Raw genomic sequence first — 21,424 nt, forward strand, 5'->3', positions numbered from 1 at the left:
ATAATGAAGAAATTTTTCATAGAAAATGTTAGTGTCAGTTTGAAATTTAGAGAAATGATGCCACTCACTCTGGTCAACAAACTTGTAAAGAGATTCAGTACAATTAAAACATTACAGAAGTAAGCAAACAGCTTCACAGATAAACTAGTATAAAAGTTTTTCTCCATAAAAATGTGGCATTTAGTGATTTTTATTTTTTGTTTCATTGAATAAACTGTCAGTGCCTACTCTCTGTCAGGCAGAAAGAGCCCAAATTTTACACCAAGTAGAACTCTACCAGCTACATGTGCATTTGTCTACTCTTGGGTGACAGCCATATAGTAATCCAACTGTGCAACTTCTGGTGACAAATGAAACACCAAATGCTTCTATGCTGAAAATGAAGCAAGCAGAATTCATTTATTTACTTGAAACTAGGGCAGCAGGGTAACAAACCCACAGAAATGTTGTGAGCAATAGGAAGGAAAGGTGTTCATGTTTTAATTTTATTTCACCTTAGCCATTTAATGCTAATAAAGAAGTAAAATAAAGCTACAGTACCACCTACAGAATTTTCTTTTGAGACTTCCAATTTTAAAGTTGATGGAAGGCAATCATTGTGTAACTTATTTTACAAAGAGGTAAAGCAGAGGTGGGCATATAACCAATACTAGAAATAATCATTACAATCATTTCAACTTAAATTCTCAGAAAGTATGAAAACTGAGTTCCAGAGATCTCTGACAGAGGGTCCTTTGGAAGTGTCAAGCTCAAAAATCACCAGTGGGTGTCTCTATGAACTCTCTATCACAGAAAGCAAGCCATGGGAGGAAATAAAGAAATAATTTTTTAAGTGTTTTAGGTGTTTTTATACAGAATCAGAATTTGATTCTTCAAGTATTTCATTATCACAATAGGACCTCACCTCTGTAATAGTATGGTTATTATATCATCTCATAATTTATAAAATAGGCTCAGGGGATAAATGTGCCAGTTGCTTTAAAGCAATATCCATAACAGAAGTCAAAATATTATCACCAGCAGCTCCATTACCTGTACTAAACACTCCCTTCTGACTTTTATGAGCTTTCTGTCATTCTCTACTGAGAAAAGACCTCAACATGCTAGAATCTGACATCTATCTGGTCGGCGGGGGGGAGTGGAGGGGGGTTGGTGTACCTCCCCCCTAGTGGGGGGGGGGGAAGAGGAGAGAGATGGGAGAAGCTCCTATTGTTGAGGAGTTAGATATGGGGAAGAGATTAAGGAACAGGGAAAGAGTTGTTTCTCAACTTAATGGTTTAAGTGACAGCTCCATTTGGAACTCAGAGTATATTAAGAAATACTTGAGAATGCAAAATCTACATTTTTGGGGGGTACAAAAAGGTATAATTTGTTAATCTTCTGCAGACAAGAGAGAGAGAGAGAGAGAGACCCTACTAAAAATCCCTAAAATAAATCATTAATGTATATGAACACATCTTTTCTTTCACTTCTCAAAAGATTAATACATGTGAAAAATGAATGAGAATGTGTCATTTGTGTGCTTAGCATATATCAGAGTTCAACTGTTTGGTTTTCTTTCCACACTTCAGAATTCTCAAGAGTAATCTACACTCTACTGAAGACACTCACTTGGTGGTATGCTCTGGTACTGTGGAATGTAAACTGAAATAGCCAACGGCTCTTGGGCACTCCCACTTTTCTGAAACCTTGAAGAAACTGGACCTCCTCCTTACCTCGTTCATCCATTCCTTTGTTTCCGCTCCCACTATGGCCTCCGCCTGCACCTGCACCTGCACACTCTTCCACCATTCCTGCATGGTGCCCGCATCTGGCCTCTGTACCATTCTCATTTTGCTTGTATTTGTACGGCTGGCTCTTCTCCATCTCTCTGGGGCCCTAAAACTTGACCATTAGCTTTTGTCACTTTCCTGTCCTTCAGAGAACACTCATTCTCTCATGGCTTCAATGACCAAATTAAGGCAGATAACTCCAAACTCTGTATCTCCATCCCTGACCGGGACCAGGCATCTCCACCTGAATGCCCTGCTATCATTCCAAAATCGTTATTTCAAAATAAAATTATTTTCAGCCCAGATTCTCGACCTCCTGTCTTTCCATTCTGCTCCTAGTTCTGTCAGTTTTTCAGTCTTCCCTTTCAAAACTTCCATTTTTTAAATTTATTTAAAAAATTTCATCACCCCTTCTATATGTGCAATGTTTCAAGAAATCTTCTCCAGCTCCACTCCTACCATTTTAGTCCCTCCCCTCCTCATCTCATATCTACTCCACTGCAATAATCTGTCCAATGTCCTAACTCCAACTTCTTCTGGAATCAGTGCATCTTCATAATGCTAATGTACTGACTTACCCCACACATTTTGCCAGAACTATTATTTCCCTGGTCATAAACCTTCAAGGACTCCCTACTGCTAAGAAAATAAATGTCAAAATCCATAGTCTGACATTCTAAGCCAGCAAAATCTCTTCACCCTCACTGTCTCCTAACTAACATAAACCAGTAAAAACTCTCTGCAGCCACAAGTCATTTTCCTTACTGTTCCTTCACCACACTGGGTTCTATGCCTCGGCTTCCAAAATTCTTCCTGTTGAGACAGCCCTTCCCTCTCTTCTATGCAAGTCAAGTACTACCTTATTCCTAAGGCCTACTTGAGACCCACCAATTCTAAAATGCCTTCCAGAATCACAGCAGCCCATTCATTGCTTATAACCTATCAACTGGCCGTGAGGATAGGCTATCTGTATTGGGGTTTATGTTTATTTGGGGGGGGTAACTTTAAATGTGAATGTGTAAAAAATATATACTTGCGTGTGTGTCTCTGTGTGTGTGTGTGTGTGTGTGTGCATTTTCTATCTCCCCAGTGAAACTGTTTGCTCTTGGGGCACCTGGGTGGCTTAGTTGGTTAAGCGCCTGACTTTGGCTCAGGTCATAATCTTATGGTTTGTGAGTTTGAGGCCAGTGTCAGGCTCTCTGCTGTTAGTGCTGAGCCTGCTTCAGGTCCTGTCTCCCCTCTCCCAGCTTGTGCTGTTTCTCTCTCTCAAAAATAGATACTTAGGGGCACCTGGGTGGCTCAGTCGGTTGAGCGTCTGACTTCAGCTCAGGTCATGATCTCACGGTCTGTAAGTTCGAGCCCCGCAGCATGCTCTGTGCTGACAGCTCGGAGCCTGGAGCCTGCTTCAGATTCTGTGTCTCCCTCTCTCTCTATCCCTCCCCTGCTCACACTCTGTCTCTCTCTCTGTCAAAAATAAACATTAAAAAAAAATTAAAAAAAAATATACTTAATATATAAATAAAAAAAAAAAAAAAGAAAGAAACTTTGCTCTAAGAGGGTTTGTACTAGGCCTTTGTATTTTATCTTTGTCCTCCCACTGACAATGATGGGCCTTAGCTATGACATTTTATGTGAATAAGACATTTAGCTATTAAGACAATATACATACTACATGTATCTGTATGCATATATGATGTTAACAATTTCTGATACAAATGACAAAAAACTTGAGTTTATTAAATCTATCCTGAAACACATTCTATTGACTATATAATGGAAGACTCAAAGACATCTTTAATTTTGGTGCATATTTCTTTAAAGAGTCAAAGGCGGGTGTGTGGTGAGGTGACCAATAAAATCTTTTTCCAAATAATGATTAAATAATCTGATATTCTTAATAGTGTACTTCTCTCCTTGCCAATGCATTATATTCAAGGACCTTGTACCATTAATTTGAATTAAAGGATAAATACTTAATACTATTTTTAAAAGAATGCAAAGGGGCACCTGGCTGGCTTAGTCGATTAAGCATCCAACTCTTGATTTCAGCTCAGGTCATGATCTCATGGTTTAGTGAGTTCAAGCCCCACATTGGGGTCTGCACAGGCAGTGCTTAGAATTCTCTCTCCGTCTCTCTCTGCCCCTTCCCCACTCATGTTGTCTCTGTCTCTCTTTAAATAATAAACTTAAAAAATATATATATATATATAGATATATATATATATATAAAAGAACACCAAGATTTAAGTTTGTCTGTATTGGAGTTTAAGTTACATTCTGCAATTAGTATTCCTCACATGCTACCAAGTGACATTACTCAGTATTCTCTTCTTTATATCAACTAATAACTTCAAACTAAGATTCAGGTTTTTTTCTTCTTTTTGAAATAAAACTACATTTGAGGAAGAGGGACACAATGGAGTCAACATATTCTTTCAAAGACTGTCAGTTTCTTTGTAAAAGTAAAATTTTCTTACCTTGTGTAAACAAATAAAGTTCCTTCCACATCAGTCTTTTCCTAAAAAAAAAAACAACACAGCAAAATATATATATTTTCTTCATTAATAGTAACTTTCACAGAAGCTAGAGAACATTCCATTTCAAGTAGGGCCAATCTATGTAATATTCCTAGGACAAGGAGGAAAGCAGTACTGCCTCAGCCTGGCAGTAGCCCTGCTGATTCGACATCGGGAAGCATCCATTCTCCTTTTGTCGTTTACAAAATAAACCGTCATTATCTCTTTTCACCAAAGACAGGGACAGCAACACACCTCTGGCTAAAACAATACAAAAATTTGCTCCATGGATTTCATTTGAAAGAGGAGACTAAAAGTGTGCTGCCTTCTCTATCCTGTGAGCGGAGTATATGGCAAGCTGCGCAAATCACTCATGTCTGCCTTTCATTACGCTTCTATTTTCTGGGTTCATTATCTCTTGCCATATCCTGTCACCTAGGAGAGCAGATGATCTGCCAATAACAACTCTACTTTGACTACAACATAGAAGAGTGGAACAATGCTGTAGTTTTCAGAAAAATTAATCACCAACATGGTGTGGAATATTTAGAGTCTAGTTTGGATCTTTGAAATCAAGTTAGAAACATTGCTAGGCTAGGACTCAAGAAATGTCACAGAAACTGGTTAAGTGGTAAAGTTAAAGTGATCAACTCATTTCAGTTCATTTGGAAAGGCTCTCTTCCATCTCTCTGAAGACAGGGGCCCAGGCCATGATGAAAATGTTCATCAATATAATGCATAATAAGTTTTAACAGAAAACAAGTTATAATTCAGAATTTCAAAGGCACTTTTGTTATTTACATGTTTTAGTTTCAGCATTCCATTTAACCTAATATTTTATTATTAATCTCTATTATCAAAATCATTTGAAATTTAAGTACACTGTAGTTGTAGGAGAAATATACTCTTTAAGAACAAGGGTATATAATATCAAGTGGTAATTTTTTAAAGATATATTTTTAAATAATCTCCACACCCAACATGGGACTCAAACTTGCAACCCTGAGAATAAGAGTCACATGTTCTACCGACTGAGCCAGCCAGTGCCTTACATGCCCTTTTTAAAGGCACATAAGGGGAGCCTGGGTGGCTCAGTTGGTTGGGCGTCCGACTTCAGCTCAGGTCATGATCCCGTGGTCTGTGAGTTTGAGCCCCGCGTCGGGTTCTGTGCTGACAGCTCAGAGCCTGGAGCGTGTTTCAGATTCTGTGTCTCCCTCTCTCTCTCACCCTCCCCTGTTCATGCTCTGTCTCAAAAATAAATAAACGTTAAAAAAAATTTATTTAAGAATAATTTGTAAATATTGGGGCACCTGGGTGGCTCAATCGGTTAAGCATCTGACTTTGCTTCAGGTCATGATCCCTGGTTAGTGAGTTCGAGCCCCGCATCGGGCTCTGTGTGGACAGCTCAGAGCCTGGAGCCTGTTTCAGATTCTGTGTGTGTGTGTCTCTCTCTCTCTGCCCCTTCCCCACTCACACTCTGTCTGTCTCTCAAAAATAAACATTAAAAAAAAAAAAAAGAAGTAGAGATTAAATTTTTGGATTATTACATTTATAAGAAACTGAAATTGAGATATGTACTGGTGAAGAAACTAGACTAAGAGCCTATATATATGTATTGCTAGGGGCACTTGCTGCAAGGCCAAAACACTTTTCTGTCTTCCAGTATTTGACCTTGGACTGTTTCATCTTAGTGATCCAAACCAGTCTGTTTCTATGGATTGGTACACATAAAGCTAAAAGTTTTTGACTTGTTTCCTTTCTTCCTCCATGAAATAGTAATAGAAATTACCTTTTCTTAAAAAAAATAAAAATAAAAAATACTTTAATGCCCAATTTTAGTTTTGAAAATCCAGAATCAGAAATATAAAAGGCATGTTTCTTCTGAAATTATTCTCCAACTGGTAATAAGCAATTTTTTTTATTCCACATATAAGTGAAATCATATGGTATTGGTTATTTCTTCCTCTGACTTATTTCACTTAGCATAGGTTCCTCAAGGTCATGGACCCCCCTCTTGATAAAGTGTTAAAGAATTTGTGGCCATCTTCAATTGCAACAGGTCCTTAAAAAGTTAGAAATTCTCTGTGAATGGCTAGGGGCCATACTTCCACACCCACCAGTCTGGTCTCCCTGTATAATGAACATCATCAGGCAACAGCTTTGGAGTTTTCCTTGGGATCCAGACCCAAGTAACTAGGTAAGTCTGCACCAAACAAAATCCACTGTGTCCACTGCCCACCATGAGCACTGTCATCAGCATTGAATTAAAGTGTATAAGGGATTTCTTAAATCCTGATTATGAATACTCAGAGTAGGGTTCTTTCCAGGTCATACTGGGCTAGCTAGTTTATTCTTTATTCTTAGCTAGTTTCTCCACTGAAAAGATAGAACCAGTCTATACCACTCAGATCTTGATGGAAAACACATATTTTTTTGAAAAACATATTTTAAGTGCTCTGTTACAACTGGATAAAAAGGACTTTGTTAATGTAAATTCTGATCTATCATAGCTGAACAGCTCTAATTCATGTGTGCATTTTCCTGGTGCCTCCAGAGTTATCCAAGGGTAACCAGATTTTTTCCCCCCCCTGGGCAAAGCCCAGGGTTGAGGTTCTGGGGTATAGTTAGAACAAGATTTTATTAGGTCCTCCTTAGCTCCTCCAGGCAAGGAGGACTTCTATGTTAAATCATTAGTTTATAGTTCTGGGGAATTTTAGCTAAAATTTTAAAAGTACAATTTAATGGTTTAATATTACACTTCATTATAAAATCTAACATGTATTAAAAAAACTAAGCAGTTCAAAATTTAAAATAATAAAATGGAATATAAAACAGTGCTAGCTGGCAAATTATTGGGACTTGGCATAGTATTTGGCACTTTTGAAACAACCCAAAGCAATCTCTGCATTTCTGATTATCTATGTTAATATAATGAAAAAGTAGGTCTCCATTTATCCTCATAAATCGGTCTCTCTCAGTCATGCATGTAGCACCTAAGTCAACTGTGAAGCTTTTAACAAATAGCAAATGCCTGGACTTCACACCCAGAGATTTTGATCTGGCAGGTTACACCATTTAAAACTCCAAGTGATTTCGATACACAGAAAACTTAGAAAACCACTAGCTAGAAACAAGAGGACAAAAGTCACTCTGAAGCAATTTCTCAAACTCAGCACTTCCAACATCTGGGGCCAGATAAATCTTTGTCACAGGGGCTTGTCCTGTGTGCAGGGTATTTAGCAGCAGCTCTTGCCTCCATCCTTTGGATGCCAGCAACAAGTTCCCTGGAGACAAAGTCAAAACTAGTTACAAACCACTGCTGAGGACTGACATGAAAATAAATAAGGTTATACTCTTCAACTGACACATAGGGATTTGGGGGGAGCAGTCTTTCCAGATAATGGGAAGTAGTTCCAGCTCTAAAATTCCCATCCCAGTCATGACATAATCTTTCTTAATCCTTCCTTCAAGTACCTCATTTTCTATCTACCCTTTATTACTAATACCTCCTGCTCTGAATGCCTGAAGTCATTCTTCATCTATTACAGTGTAGTAAGAATTCTCCTCCGTTACATCCCATCTGCTTTCTTGCATATACTTTCACCTCCAATCTCAAGACTGTTCGTTAAACTTTTATTAGGTTTATATTCAAAAGGGTCCCATCCTGAGGCCAAGTGATGGCATATGGAGAGAGTGGTGACAAACCATTTACCCTCAGCAACTGCTCTGCATCTGAACTAGGTCTCTTTTTTCCGGCTACCACAGCCTTGAAGATCAGTACTTTGAAAGAATGACCTTTTACTGAATGAAATATGCCCCATCTGAAGGCAACAAGTCCAGGAAGCAGGAAAACATAACTCCTGTAAATAACGCACTGTGACACTTCTGCCTTTTGATGAGGCTTTAGAAGGACTTCACCGGCTATCTAATAAACCTCTGTAACTATTTTAACAGGTATCTATCATACAGATCCTGTCAAAAGCCTACATAGGGGACAATTGTTTTCCATGATTAATGTTCTCCTCTACATGTTAACAGTATCTCAAGATTCTCCAGACTCTACTCCTACTGTTCAGTCAGTTCACAGGACTATACATCCTCTGTCCTTATCTACTACAAAATTACCTTGACAGAATTAACACATTATGCCTTCGGCCTTTTTTTTTTTTTTTTTTTTTTTTACTAGAGCAGTATAATAGCAATACAGGTATAGAATATCCTTGTATTTTTTCTAAATTGTCATTGATGAAATTATCCAGTACATTGCTTAATGTCCTTTAAATAAAGACCCAGGTGACAAATTCTCCTGAAAATTAGGAAGAAATAACCTCTCTCCTGACCAAGTGGCATACTTTCTATTACAGAGCAATGAATATTAAAGAGCTCTCCCATTTTCCTTTTTTGCTTGATTACTAGGAGTACAGACCTAAATTCCTTGCTCCATTCCAGTAAATTTCCTCAGTTAAGAACTTCAGGCAAAGCTATTCTCTTCTCCCCCATTTTTGGGTCTCCTTTTCAATCTTTTTACTTTTGTTAATGATTTTCAGGTGAATTTTTATTACAGACTGCTCAAGATCCACACTAGAGATAAGGAGGCTATGTACATTTACAAATGCAAATGTTAAAAAAATATGTGAATTTGTTCAATATGCATGTTTTCCTTGCTTGAATTTTGATGTCTTGGAGAATACATTTAAAAAATCACCTGAAATCCATTAATCTAGGCCTTATTCTTTATACTGTTTTCTAACTTATTTAAAAATGATGGATGGCTATATAATGGATGGATTAATATTATTTGGGACAAAAATCAATACGAGGAAAAGAGAAAAATCACATCTCTATATTCAAGTGGGTGGGTTACAGAATCACACGCAGTAATTCCTGCAACAGGACACAAGTGTCTTGTGCTCCTACCCCATTCTAATTGTGAGGAAAATTAAATTTCATCCCACTGCTATTTACTGGGGTTTTGCTTTGAAAAGTGCACTAAATAATTCAGCTCCCAAACGGACTCAGATTTTAAACCCATTTTGGTCTTGGTAGGCTGTGGTGTAATGATTATCCCAAGAGCGTCAGCCTCCTTCGAAGTGTTAGACCCAGCCCCATTTTGTCCTTGATCTCCCGATGCTTGCTCTTTTCTTGGTGTATTCCCTGAGTTCACAACTTCTACCAAGGCTTCACTTCTCTTCGTCCCATCTAAGACAGATGTTCCAGAACCAGAACTCGGTTTGTCCATCCGTCCCCTAACTCTGCCTCCCCTACAGCCATGTTTTACTGTAACAGAACCCTGCTTTACTTTCTCGTAGTACATCAGTCTTCCGGCCTCGAAACATCAGGGCCCCCTCCTTCCTTCAGCTCTCAGGGTCCCGTCCCTGATCGGTCTGGTCTCCCCACGTGGGGTATCGTAGATATTTAAGTCTTTTCCCCAACTTCAGGTGGCTTCTCAGAGCGGCCTCCCTCTCCCCCAAAACCTTCGGCCCAGGAGTCCAATTGCCACAGCTTCGGCCTCAGGCCGCGATCCACCACCATCCACCTCCATCCACCTCCAGGGCGTCAGCGTCTGGTCCCCCTCACCGGGTTCTGGAGCCCCGAGTCTGACCACCCCGTCCCCACCCTATCCCTGCCTGCACGGCCCCGTCGCGTCCGCACGCACCCACTCGTTGGCCCGATGGCCGAAAGTGTACAGAGCCACCTGGCTGGCTACGTCCACGATGCGGTTGATATAGGGGTCGTGGCGCTGCAGGGCCGCCAGGCTGATGTCGCGCCCCTTTCCCACCAGGCCGCCCGCTGCCACGGCCGCCATCTTCCCTCCCTCCCCGACATCAACCCCGAGCTGTCGGAAGCCACTCTCAATAGATCGCAGAACGAGCGAGCCACCTTGCAACCGAAAACACGCGGCGACCGCAAGTCCAGGGAGGCCTTCCTTCTCCAGCCATGCCCCCACCTCCTGTGACGGACGCAAGACATTACTAATCGATGGCCGCACTCCCGCCGGCGACGATCGTTGCCACTGGCAACGGCAAGCCCAGGCTGGAGGTCTGAATCCTGTACCCCCTCCCCAAGAGCTGTTTTCTTCTTCTGTGAGCCTTGGAGCTGCACGCGCAATAGGGTGTATCTCTTGGATGTGTTCGACGTCTTGGCATGTATTTTCTTTGACGCTCAGTGATCAAATCTATAATAATAAGCCTCAAGCCTCAAGCATTAATAACTGAGGAGAAACAGAACTGTGATTTCTGTAGGCGCTAACACCTACAGCTTCTCAAAGCGTGGTTCTCAAACCCCCTGGTAGTTCCTGAGACCCTTTCAGTAATCGGCCAGGTCGGAGCCATTTTCATGGCAATACTAATATATATTTGCCTCTTTCACTGTGCTGACATTTGCACCAATGGTGCAAAAACCATGGCGGTAAAAGTGCAGGTGTCTTAGGAAGAATCAAGGCGGCGGTACCACACTGTAAAAGCCAGTGTCACTTAAGAGTGTTCTCAATAAAGCAGTAAAAACTATTGACTTTATTAGAGTCTAACTCTTTGGTTCACTTTTTAAATTCTGTGTGAAAAAATAAGAAAGAAGTATGTTCAAAGCACATGTGCTGAATATGAGAGTACTGTATATTTGTCTCCATGAAAACACTTCTGTGCTTGAGTTAAAAGCCGAGTTAGTATATTTTTATTTTTATTTTCATAGAACACTATTTTTACTTGAAAGAAAGATGGGCAAACTATGGTTATTCAGACATATTTGATAGACATTTTTTCAAAAATAAATAACATGCATCTGTCACTTTCAGGAAAACAAGGACAATTATTGTTGCCAATGATAATTTTTGAGCTTTCAAGCAAGAAATCGAAGTTTAGAAAACATATATCTACTACCACAAGTTGGACAGCTTCTCAGTACTTGAGGTCTTTTCTGATGAGATCAGTAGGCATTTACAAAGTCTGTGATAAGGATTTGGTCTTTAAACCTTGAGAGAAGATGAACATTCGTCAGTTTGATTATGTATAACTGGATGTAACTTTTTGTTAAAATCTTTTAGTAAATGTTTAACATTTCTTTTATAAAGGAATTTGCCTTTGTATCTTGAGGCCAGTGGGCAAAGTCTACCTTTCCCAATATTTTAGGGAACACAGATACACCCTAGTTGTCTCCCTAGCAGTTGGTCCAATGCCTTGTGAATAGAAACTTAGTAAATGCTCACTCTATTGAACTAAACCATGAGATGCTTAAATTTACTTATTAAATGTCTTTTTTTTTTTTTTTTCTTTTAAGAGCTCTTGACTTATAAAATACTGGAATCTGAGTTGGGATAAAAGAACCAAATATATCAAGTCCTGATCTTTCAGAGTTTACATTCTGAGGGAGATTGAAAAATTGAATCTTAAAAAAAAAAAAACTTTACATAGTGTAAGAAAAAAAGAAAAAGAAAAGGGGAAAAACCTTGAGGATTAGAAATAACACTCAAAAAAGATAATGTCGCAATGACTTCAGCATTGCCATATTGTTCATCTCCTGGCCCACAGAACTTTGTTCTGTTTTTTAAGATTGCTTTTCTCAGGGCGCCTGGGTAGCTCAGTTGATTCAGTGTCTGACTTCTGCTCAGGTCATGATCTCACAGTTATGAGTTTGAGCCCCATATCAAGCTCTCTGCTTTCATCGTGGAGCCCACTTCAGATCCTCCATCCCTGTCTCTCTCTGCCCCTCCCCCACTCATCCTCTCTCAAAACTGAATAAACATTTAAATAAATAAAATTATTTTTCTCCAAACTCTTTAAGCTCTAGCCTTCTAGGATAAAGACAGACTTCTACCTAATTTCTATTTGAATAACCTGTGTAAAACAGGTCATTGCTTATCCAAATATACTAAATTGCAGGCTCTATGTTAGTAAAAAGACCATTTACAATAGGCGAATTCTTTTTTAATCCCTATCACTTCAACTTCCATTGGCTTCCAAACTGCTGGCATACTTCCACTGTGTTTCCAGAAGCCTCATTATGATACCTTGAACATCTATTGGTAACTTTGGGGTTTCATGATTATTTTATAACTGTCATTATGAGATAAAACATGTGCTAATACTTGGTATTTAAATTTGTACACCACAATTTAAGACAAGTTTGTAGTATGATAAATAATGTCCAGGTCTGTGATTTTTATACCATTGCAATGACTAAGATAGAATTCACCACCTAATCCATAAAGGTAATTTCAGGAACAGAATATGTTTAACTTGTTTGAAAATAGGGATATAACTGAAAAACGTTTGGTTTTGTAGCTATGTATGAATACTTGTAAACAAATATAAATTGACTTTTTAGGGCATAATAATCTAGAGACAGAAATACACAGTCTACTTTATTAGTACTCTTTTCTTTATTGTGTAAATAACCTCTAAGTTTTGCATTTGTCCTAGTGTAGAATGTGTTGGAATGGAGGGGAAAGAGGAGTTTGCAGGATACTCCCTAAGAGTTTGTGATTCTAAAATGATTTAAACAAATTCTAATGTTCTGCTTGTGCTGCCTGTACAAACCATCCTTTTTGCTAGGAATTTTGTACTAAATGATGATAGAAGTAAAGAATTAATGAATGCCCTCTTTCTCCTAGTGGAGGGAATGGTTTGAAGCTGTGTTATCAGTTGTTTTCAGCGCAAGGTTCCTTTCTTTTTCAGGCAGCAGTACATAGTGGAACAGGCACCCTTTGGAAAGGGAAATTACTTTAACCTCTTTTTATCAGTCACCTTCAGCAAGTGACCTCACCTGTAACTTAGGGATCCTAAATAACATCCACCCTACCAATTTTATAGAGTAAATGAGATCAAGTTAGAAAGAGTACTTGAAAAAGATTTGCAATCTATAAAATGTTCTGCAAATGAAAAAAGCTATTATGATTATGATTATTATAACTGTACTATCATTAGTATTATTTTCTTCATTGCTATTACTATTTATAATAGAAACCCAGAAGGATCCTTCTTGTCCAATTACCTGGTCAATGCTCAGTTCATCTCAACAAAGTTTTGTGTGACAAGGAGCTCATTAATTCCACAGACAGTTCAGTCCTAGGATTTTTACAAGATAGAGAATCTGAGCTAAAACATACTTATCAGAAACTTCACAAAAAGAGGAAGAAATAATATAGGAGATATAGGTATGTGTTCCATGAGATTCCAAAGCAGTTAAGATGTGAAACAGCCATCAGAAGGCCTTGGAACAGAAGAGAAGGGGCAGATGTGGGGAAGGAAGGGACTTGTTGGGTGAACCTTTGCTTGAGCCTGTAAAAAAGATCAGAATTTCTCCATTCTGGGCCCAGCCACTGACAGGATTAAGCCTCTGTTAACCTGACCTGGAGTGGACATGGGGTAATTGGAGCTCTTTGGTGTGGGGAGACCACGCATGCACATTCTCTTCTAATCTCACTTTGCCTTGAGTCTGTCTGCCAGTCCTACTAAACCTATTCATTTTGTCTCATTGTCAGGGGTCAGGCTTAGTGGGCTTAGAGGACCTCTATAATAACAACATATTCAGCTACTTCTCAATGCTCAGGACATACTAAAACATGAGGAAGTGCCTTGAATTCCACACAAAGAAATTATAGGCTTAAAATGCAAAAACCACTGTGATAACTTATGTCCATGAGTCTCAACACCTGATTCCTAAGAAGGCTTCAGGAAAGGGTGAGTTGAGAGGGCAAAAGACAAATCTCCCTGTTTTGAGAGTGCGTGGTGGAAGGGACCATAGAAGTTGCATAGACCCTCTGCTGTGTCTCTGCAAACACAGGCTGCTCTGTGTCACGTGATTCAGGAAATTGTTATTGAATGTGGCCAATTTCATATAAAGCAGTTTGTACTGGGACAGAGTGGGGATGTGGGGGATTCCTAGTGGACTGTCCATTAGGACTAGGATAGTAAACTGAGTTACCTCTCAAATTACCTAGGTGTGTGTGGTGCTAGCTGGTTCACCATAGTGGTACCAATCCCATAGAGGAATGGCTTTAGAATTATTTGACTTGGGTGGAGTCCACAGTTCTAGGCAAGTCACTTAACTTCTCCGTGGAATATGGTGATTGAATTAGAAGAATTCTCCCCCTCTAGATAGCGTGACTGTCTGTTGAACCACCTCCATTCAACAAACCTGTAGATGATCCCAGAAACGATAATGAACAATCTGTTTAGTGCACAGTGAAATTAGGTCAAGATAGCAGCCCATTAAGGACTTAGTAATGTTACATCAAAACTGAGGGCTGAATGTTTTAATCAAGAAAGAGAAAGGTGTCTTCATTCATTGTGCTCTCTTGTTCTCAGATGGAAGCAGTCATTGTTCAGAGGAATGAATGTTTATCCTTGCCACCCGTTAGGTCACCTGCTGCCAGGAGTGATCAGCTCTCTCTGCAGATTTTTAATTCAGGTGAAATACAGATTTCAAGTTACCTTGATGATTTACATGGCAGCCTATAGGAAGCAGTCAGAAAAAGTGTCAGGGACTCCTGGCTGGAATACATTCAAAGAGTTTTCTAATTACTTATTATTGATGCAACCCTACCATGTCAGCTCTTCACTTTGTGATTGATTTTTTTCTTTTTAAACTAATGTATGAATCCCCAAAGGAAAAATGAACAGCAAAATATTGTGCTGAACTAAACTTATGTCCAAGGAAAGAGGCTTTGGAAAAACAATTGGCTTGGTCAGAAGCTAGGACCCTAAAAAATGGGCTAGAGGCCTGAGGGGGAGGTACAGAATCTGCTGATAAAATGCTGATATTTCAAAACATTTCCCAGGCTGGACCCTTAAGCGTATTGTATGTAGTCTCTATTGAGTTGACAAACTACAGCCCACAGGCCAAATCTGGCCCTCTGTTTCCTAAATAAAGTTTTATTTGGGGCACAGTCATGTTCAATGTATTGTCTGTGGTTGTTTTCACCCTGGAACAAAGGAATTGAACGGCTACAACAAAAACCAGATGACCTGCAAAGCCTAAAATATTTACTATTGTTTCCTTTGCAGAAAAAGTTTCCTGACTCCTGGTATATTTGTTTTTTTGAAATGATTTTTTTTTAAGTTTATTTATTTTGGGGCAGAGAGAGAACCCCAAGCACATTCTGTGCTGATAGCATGGAGCCCAATGTGGGACTCAAACCCACCAACTATGAAATCATGACCAGGGCTGAAACCCAAAGACAGATGCTTAACCGTCTGAGCCATCCAAGCACCCTTCCCAATAAGTAACTTACATCAGTAGGCACTCAGTTTGTGCACATTGTAAGCACATAATAAATTAGAAAGGGCGACAAAGTTTGAAGCCTAGTTTTTATTCTCAAGGAACTTAAAATCTAGTTGAGGAGATGAAGATAAGCATACATGGAAAAATGGTGAAAAATAAAACATAATATATAATCAAGGGTTAAATTTAATGTGTGGACAAGCACCAGACTTTAGAGAAAGGGAAGGAGGGTGTGTGAGTCCTCTAGTAGTTGGAGCAAGCAGTATTTAATATAATAAAGTTCCAGGATACCATAAGAGCTTGAATGCTCCCTTGAGGTCCACTGTAATTGGGTTTGACCTGTATTTCTACTCTAGTGTCATTTAAATCACTGATATTTTTGGCCCTGTGCTTAGGGGATACCTTAATGACCAGAAGTATTTCTGAGTAACTTTAACTGATTGATTTTTCTGGGATTTGGGATTCCTTCAATATCCCTAAACTACAGAGAATTTAATTCAGTCATAGTGGCATAATGTCTTTCTTTTTGGAAAAAATATAGTGTAATGATTAAGAACATGAGCTTTAGAGTCAAAGAGACCCAGGTCTAAATCTTGGCCTCATCTTCTCCTAGCTATATAACCTTGGGGGTTCTGTTAAACTCTGGACCTCAGTTTCTTCATCTACAAATTAAGAACAATAATAATGCCTACCTCTTCAGGCTGTCATGAGAACTAAATCATATAATGCATGCGAAGTGCTTAGAATATAAAGCGCTTGGTACAAAGATGGGGCTTGATCAATGTTTAGTCATGGCCATTACTTTCTTAAAATTTTTTTGACATTTATTTACTTTTTGAGAGACAGAGAAAGCGTGAGTTGGGGAGGGGTAGAGAGAAAAGGAGACACAGAATCCAAAGCAGGCTCCAGGCTCCGAGCTGTCAGCACAGAGCCTGACGCGAGTCTCGAACTCACAAACCGTGAGATCATGACCCAAGCCGAAGTCGGACCGACTGAGCCACCCAGGTGCCCCTTCTCCCCCTTTTTAGTTTGTTGATGGTTGTGATTCTTAATTTTTATCATTGTCGCCATTGCCAGTCTCCTAATTTATTTCCATAATGTCCTTGGGAACTTGGGGACAGGGAGCACTATATAAAAAATGCAAATACAGATCTACACTTTGATGTACTGGCAGGAACCTGGAGCTCTTTCAGGCTCTATATTGACTGTCTTTGGAGGAGAGGTAAGTTGACAGTTGTACTAGCCTTGTGGATTGAGGATCAGCATCTATAGGTTTTCACCTATTTCTGTGATGATAGGAGAAATCATGTAGAAACAAGACCAGTTTTTCTTGTCTGTAATGGGGGGTAATAACACTTATTTTTGTAACTGTTCTGAGTATTCCTGAAAGAGTTCTTTGAAACACTTTAAGTATTTTGATGTAGTCATAAAATATAAGGCTTTAAAATCAGGATTTGAGTGTCCAAAGAAGGCTCTCCTTCCTCTGTGGATAAAAACAATGATAGCATTGCTTTTTGTTTCCCTTGAGGTAATTTGAAGATTAAAGGACAGGGTGTTTTCTACATTGCCTGTTGGTAATAAACGGCCTTCTGCAGGGCTTTGACCTTCACTGCTGTTTTGGAGACTCCTAGGAGCAGTGGCCATGACTCTAGCCAGCCTCACTCATTTTATTACAGGGTTGTTCCTCTGAGGGCCTTTAATGTTAATACATTTTCAAAGAACAGCAAACACTGAATCCATTGTTTGGTTTTAGTTGCTTTTGTTAAGAATTATATGGGCTTTATAAGAAAATGAGAAAATGTCAGGAAAACAAGCATGTTTATTTAACCCAAATAAACCATGATTAGTCTAAACAGGGAGAATTATTGTAATAAGTAGGGCAGCTTCTGTCTCTCTCCTTCCCTGTGAAGTAGATAGGAAGTATTGGTGTATTCATTTGTCAGATATCCTTTACATTTAATCATTTATTCACTCAGTGAACATTTGGTAAGCTCTTATGATGGAACTGGCACCGGACTGGGAGCTGAGAATACTACAGTGAGCAAGACAGGCATGCCATGCCCTCCTAGAGTTTAGTCTAATTGGGAAGATGGACACATAAACAGCTAATGACAATCAAGTGGTCGGTGCTATGTAAAAGGTTTGGGATGCCATGGGAGCACATGCTGGAGGCTCAAGAAAGGCTTCAGTTTCTTTAAATGAATTGCCAAGTATAACAAAATGAAGGTGTTGTATATCTTCTCTTTAGGCTCAGACCAGGGTGGAGTGGCCCTAAGATTGAGAGACTGGGCCCTGGTCATTCTTACACTATGAGTTTTCTTGGGTGGTTTGAGCTTTTTGGTCTTAGAGAAGTCCTAGAGACTTGTCTGAGTGGGGCCGTAGACATCATCCTAAAGCCACCTTGATACCCTCTGGTCCTGGAGGACAGCCGACTAACTAAGACCCTCCCAAAGGCAATCCTTTCCTCCTTAGGGACTACCAAGTCTTAGTCCAGGTATTCATCTGTATGAATAGTATGTACTCGAACTACCAACAGTTTTCACCTGATCAGCCCTCCCTTATTCTCCTTGGGATCTCCCTTCCCAAGGGGGCAGACTGGATTCTCTACTTCTTCACACTTGTCACCCTGAGGCAGGGCAGAGGAGACCTTGTCAGCTATGAAAGGGCTAGTTTACTAATCAGTAGACTCTTCTGTACTCTGTCCCTTTCCCCAGTGCTAAGTGATCATCTTTAAGTAGGGCTAGCAAGGCATACTTATTGAGTTACATTTATTCCTTCTTATTCTTCCTAGGGAGCTATACAGCTTTTGTTCCTTCACTGCATTTCATGAAGTAAGCTATAGTGTTGGCTTGTCATAGCCCCAATTTCTCTTCAATGGGGCTAAAAACTCCAAGAGAAGGCTGACTAGGAGTCCACATATGGAGATATCAGGAGCCTCCTATTTGCTCATACCTGAGGTTAAGGATAGACGAGGGACAGGGATAATTCCTAGGCATTCAAACTTGAATTGTCACCAAGATAAGTAGTTTTAGCCTCTTCTTTGTGTAGAAGAAAGCTAAGCTAGAGGAATGGCTTTTGTGAGGTTACATCAGTTTAATTTTTTTTTTAACGTTTATTCATTTCTGAGAGACAGAGAGGGAGGAAGACACAGAATTCAAAGCAGGCTCCAGGCTCTGACCTTTCAGCACAGAGCCCAATGGGGGGCTGGAACTCATGGACTGCAGGATCATGACCTGAGCTGAAGTTGGATGCTTAACTGACTGAGCCACCCAGATGCCCCAAGGTTACATCACTTTAGAGAGAGCCTAGAGAAGAAGTTCTCAAGCCTTGGTGGAAGGCATTTAAAAAGAAGTACCAATGGCCAGGGCTCACCCAGACTAGTTCATCAAACTCTCAGATTGGGCCTTGGTAAATCTCCTTAAAGTAAGTCTAACTGCAGCCAGGTTGGAAAGTCCCTGGACAGCATGGCCAAAGACATGGCAGCCTGTGTGCCAAAGACAAGCTTCCTAGGTTTGAATGCAGCATGGCCAAAGACATGGCAGCCTGTGTGCCAAAGACATGGCAGCCTGTGTGCCAAAGACAAGCTTCCTAGGTTTGAATGTGGCTCAACTATGTCAACCTCAGTTTTCTTTCTATAAAATGAAGTTTCTAATGAATCCTACTCTGTAGCATTGTTGTTGAGAATTAAATGAGAAAGTACAAGTAAAGCACCTGAAAGGTATCAAGTGCCTTTAAATAAAATGGCAATGATAGAACAGGATTAGACTGTGGGTCTACTGATTTCCAGACAATGCTCTTTCCACCTTTATTAAGGCCTATGGGATCAATTCAGTGGCAATTGGGCTGCTTCATCCTTTAAAATGATTCACTGTATTAAAAAATGACATGAAGGGGCACCTGGGTGGCTCAGTTAAGCACCCGACTTGGGCTCAGGTCATGATCTTGCAGCTCGTGAGTTCAAGCCCCCCGTTGGGATCTGTGCTGACAGGTTCTTCGGAGCCTGCTTCAGATTCTGTGTCTCCCTCGCTTTCTGCCCCTCCCCCACTCATTCTCTCTCTCTCTCTCTCTCTCTCTCTCTCTCTCTCTCTCTCTCAAGAATAAATAAACATTAAAAAATTAAAAAATAAAATATAAATAAAAAATAACATGAATGGCCTGGTTTCTTAAATAGGGAAGAGTATTCCTTATTTTAAGCTTCTTTTTCTTTAACATTTGTCTATTTATTTATTTATTTATTTATTTATTTTCTTAACATGAGTAATATTTTTATTGGAAAAAAACTGTTTCCCAAAACATACAGTTAATGCAATGAATGGCATTGTTTTGTATTTTTTTGCAAATCTCTTTAATATCTGGTTTAGCAAAAGAAAGCTACATTGTCACGTGGGCTCTGCATTCAGTTTGTTGTGATACATCAGTTTGGTTAAAGGACATGAAAAGAATCAAAATGTTGCCTACAATCTTTTTGATAATATACCAAAAACTGACAAGGGGTAGTTCCTTAAAGTTAGTTGCAAAATGGAATCTGAAACCATATTAATTAACTTCTCATAATCTGTTACATTATAATTCAATGCCTTGCACTTTGCAAGAATCTTTTACCTATGAATGATTTTGTAATATCATGTACTGATTACCTAAATCAATATTGGTTAACTGTTTTTATGCTGGTCTCTCAAATACTGATATAGTTCATGACACGATATCAAAAAGTTTCATTTGCTAATATCATCATTAATCTCATGAGAAAAATTTTTAAGTTATTAGGATGCTATTAAGCTCATAGTGACATATACAAATTTTTCAAAATCCTAGCTTTCACTTAAAAGCTTAAATTTCGTGGATAGCAACAAATGCCATCAGCCATTTGTCTTACAGTGACATACTCATTTCTTTTTTTTATGTTTTTTTTAATTGAATTGTTAACTTTTCAGAGTAGTTTTAGGACCACAATAAAATAAAGGGGAAGGTACAAAGATTTTCCATATACTCCCTCCCCACGCACATACACATGCACACACACACAGACACACAGCCTCCCATTGTCAACATCCCTCATCAGAGTGGTACCCAAAGTTCATAGTCTACACTGTGGTTCACTTTTGGTGTTGTACATTCTATGAGTTTGGAAAAAAGTATAATGGCAGTCATCCATCATTATGGTATCATATAGGGTACTTTAACTGTCCTTAAAAAACCTCTATGTGTGGCCTATTTATTCTTTCCCTACTGACCCCTGGGAACCACTGATTTAATAGTTTTTGAGGAATTTTGAATCTACTATGTTCATTAGAGATATTGATCTGTACTTTTCTTATACTGTCTTTGGTTTTGGTATTTCGGTAATGCTGGCCTCATTGAATGAGTTAGGAAATATTTCCTCTTCTCCCACCCTCTGAAAGAAAGTGTAGAGAATTGATTTAATTTCTTCTTTAAATGTTTGGAGATTTTGCCAGGGACACATCTGGACCTGGTGCTTTCTGTTTTGGGAGGTTATTAGTTACTGATTTTATTTCTTTAATAGATATTCAAATTGCCTACTTCTTGTATAAGTTTTGGGATATTGTGTCTTTGAAGGAATTGGTTCATTTCAACTAGGTTACTAAATTTATGGTCATAGCATTGCTTATAATTTATTATCTTGTTAATGTACTTGGGATATACAGTGAGGTTCTCTCTTTCATTTCTTTGTTTTTAATATATGAAATTTATTGTCAAATTGGTTTCCATACAACACCCAGTGCTCATCGCAAAAAATGCCCTCTTCAATGCCCATCGCCTACCCTCCCCTCCCTCCCACCCTCCATCAACCCTCAGTTTGTTCTCAGTTTTTAAGAGTCTCTTATGCTTTGGCTCTCTCCCACTCTAACCTCTTTTTTTTTTTCCTTCCCCTCCTCCATGGGTTTCTGTTAAGTTTCT

General features: G+C 39.3%; 2 protein-coding genes across 37 annotated transcripts in view; one reads left to right on the forward strand and one right to left on the reverse strand.

The window, feature by feature from the left end:
* The window catches only part of DCP1B (decapping mRNA 1B), a 58,665-nt gene extending 48,446 nt beyond the window's left edge, over positions 1-10,219 (reverse strand). For both annotated transcript variants that reach the window (XM_019465033.2, XM_019465032.2), the window contains exons 1-2: positions 9,945-10,219; positions 4,250-4,290 (exon numbers count right to left, since the gene is read on the reverse strand). In XM_019465033.2, the coding sequence (XP_019320578.2) occupies positions 4,250-4,290; positions 9,945-10,094 (191 nt within the window). In that variant the 5' untranslated portion in view covers positions 10,095-10,219. The remainder of the gene's footprint in view (positions 1-4,249; positions 4,291-9,944) is intronic.
* Positions 1-21,424, forward strand: part of CACNA1C (calcium voltage-gated channel subunit alpha1 C) — a 752,487-nt gene that overhangs the window by 27,461 nt on the left and 703,602 nt on the right. The window lies entirely within an intron of this gene.

Source organism: Panthera pardus, unplaced genomic scaffold, assembly GCF_024362965.1.
Source record: "Panthera pardus isolate Hobbes unplaced genomic scaffold, ASM2436296v1 HiC_scaffold_6, whole genome shotgun sequence".
NCBI lineage: Eukaryota > Metazoa > Chordata > Mammalia > Carnivora > Felidae > Panthera > Panthera pardus.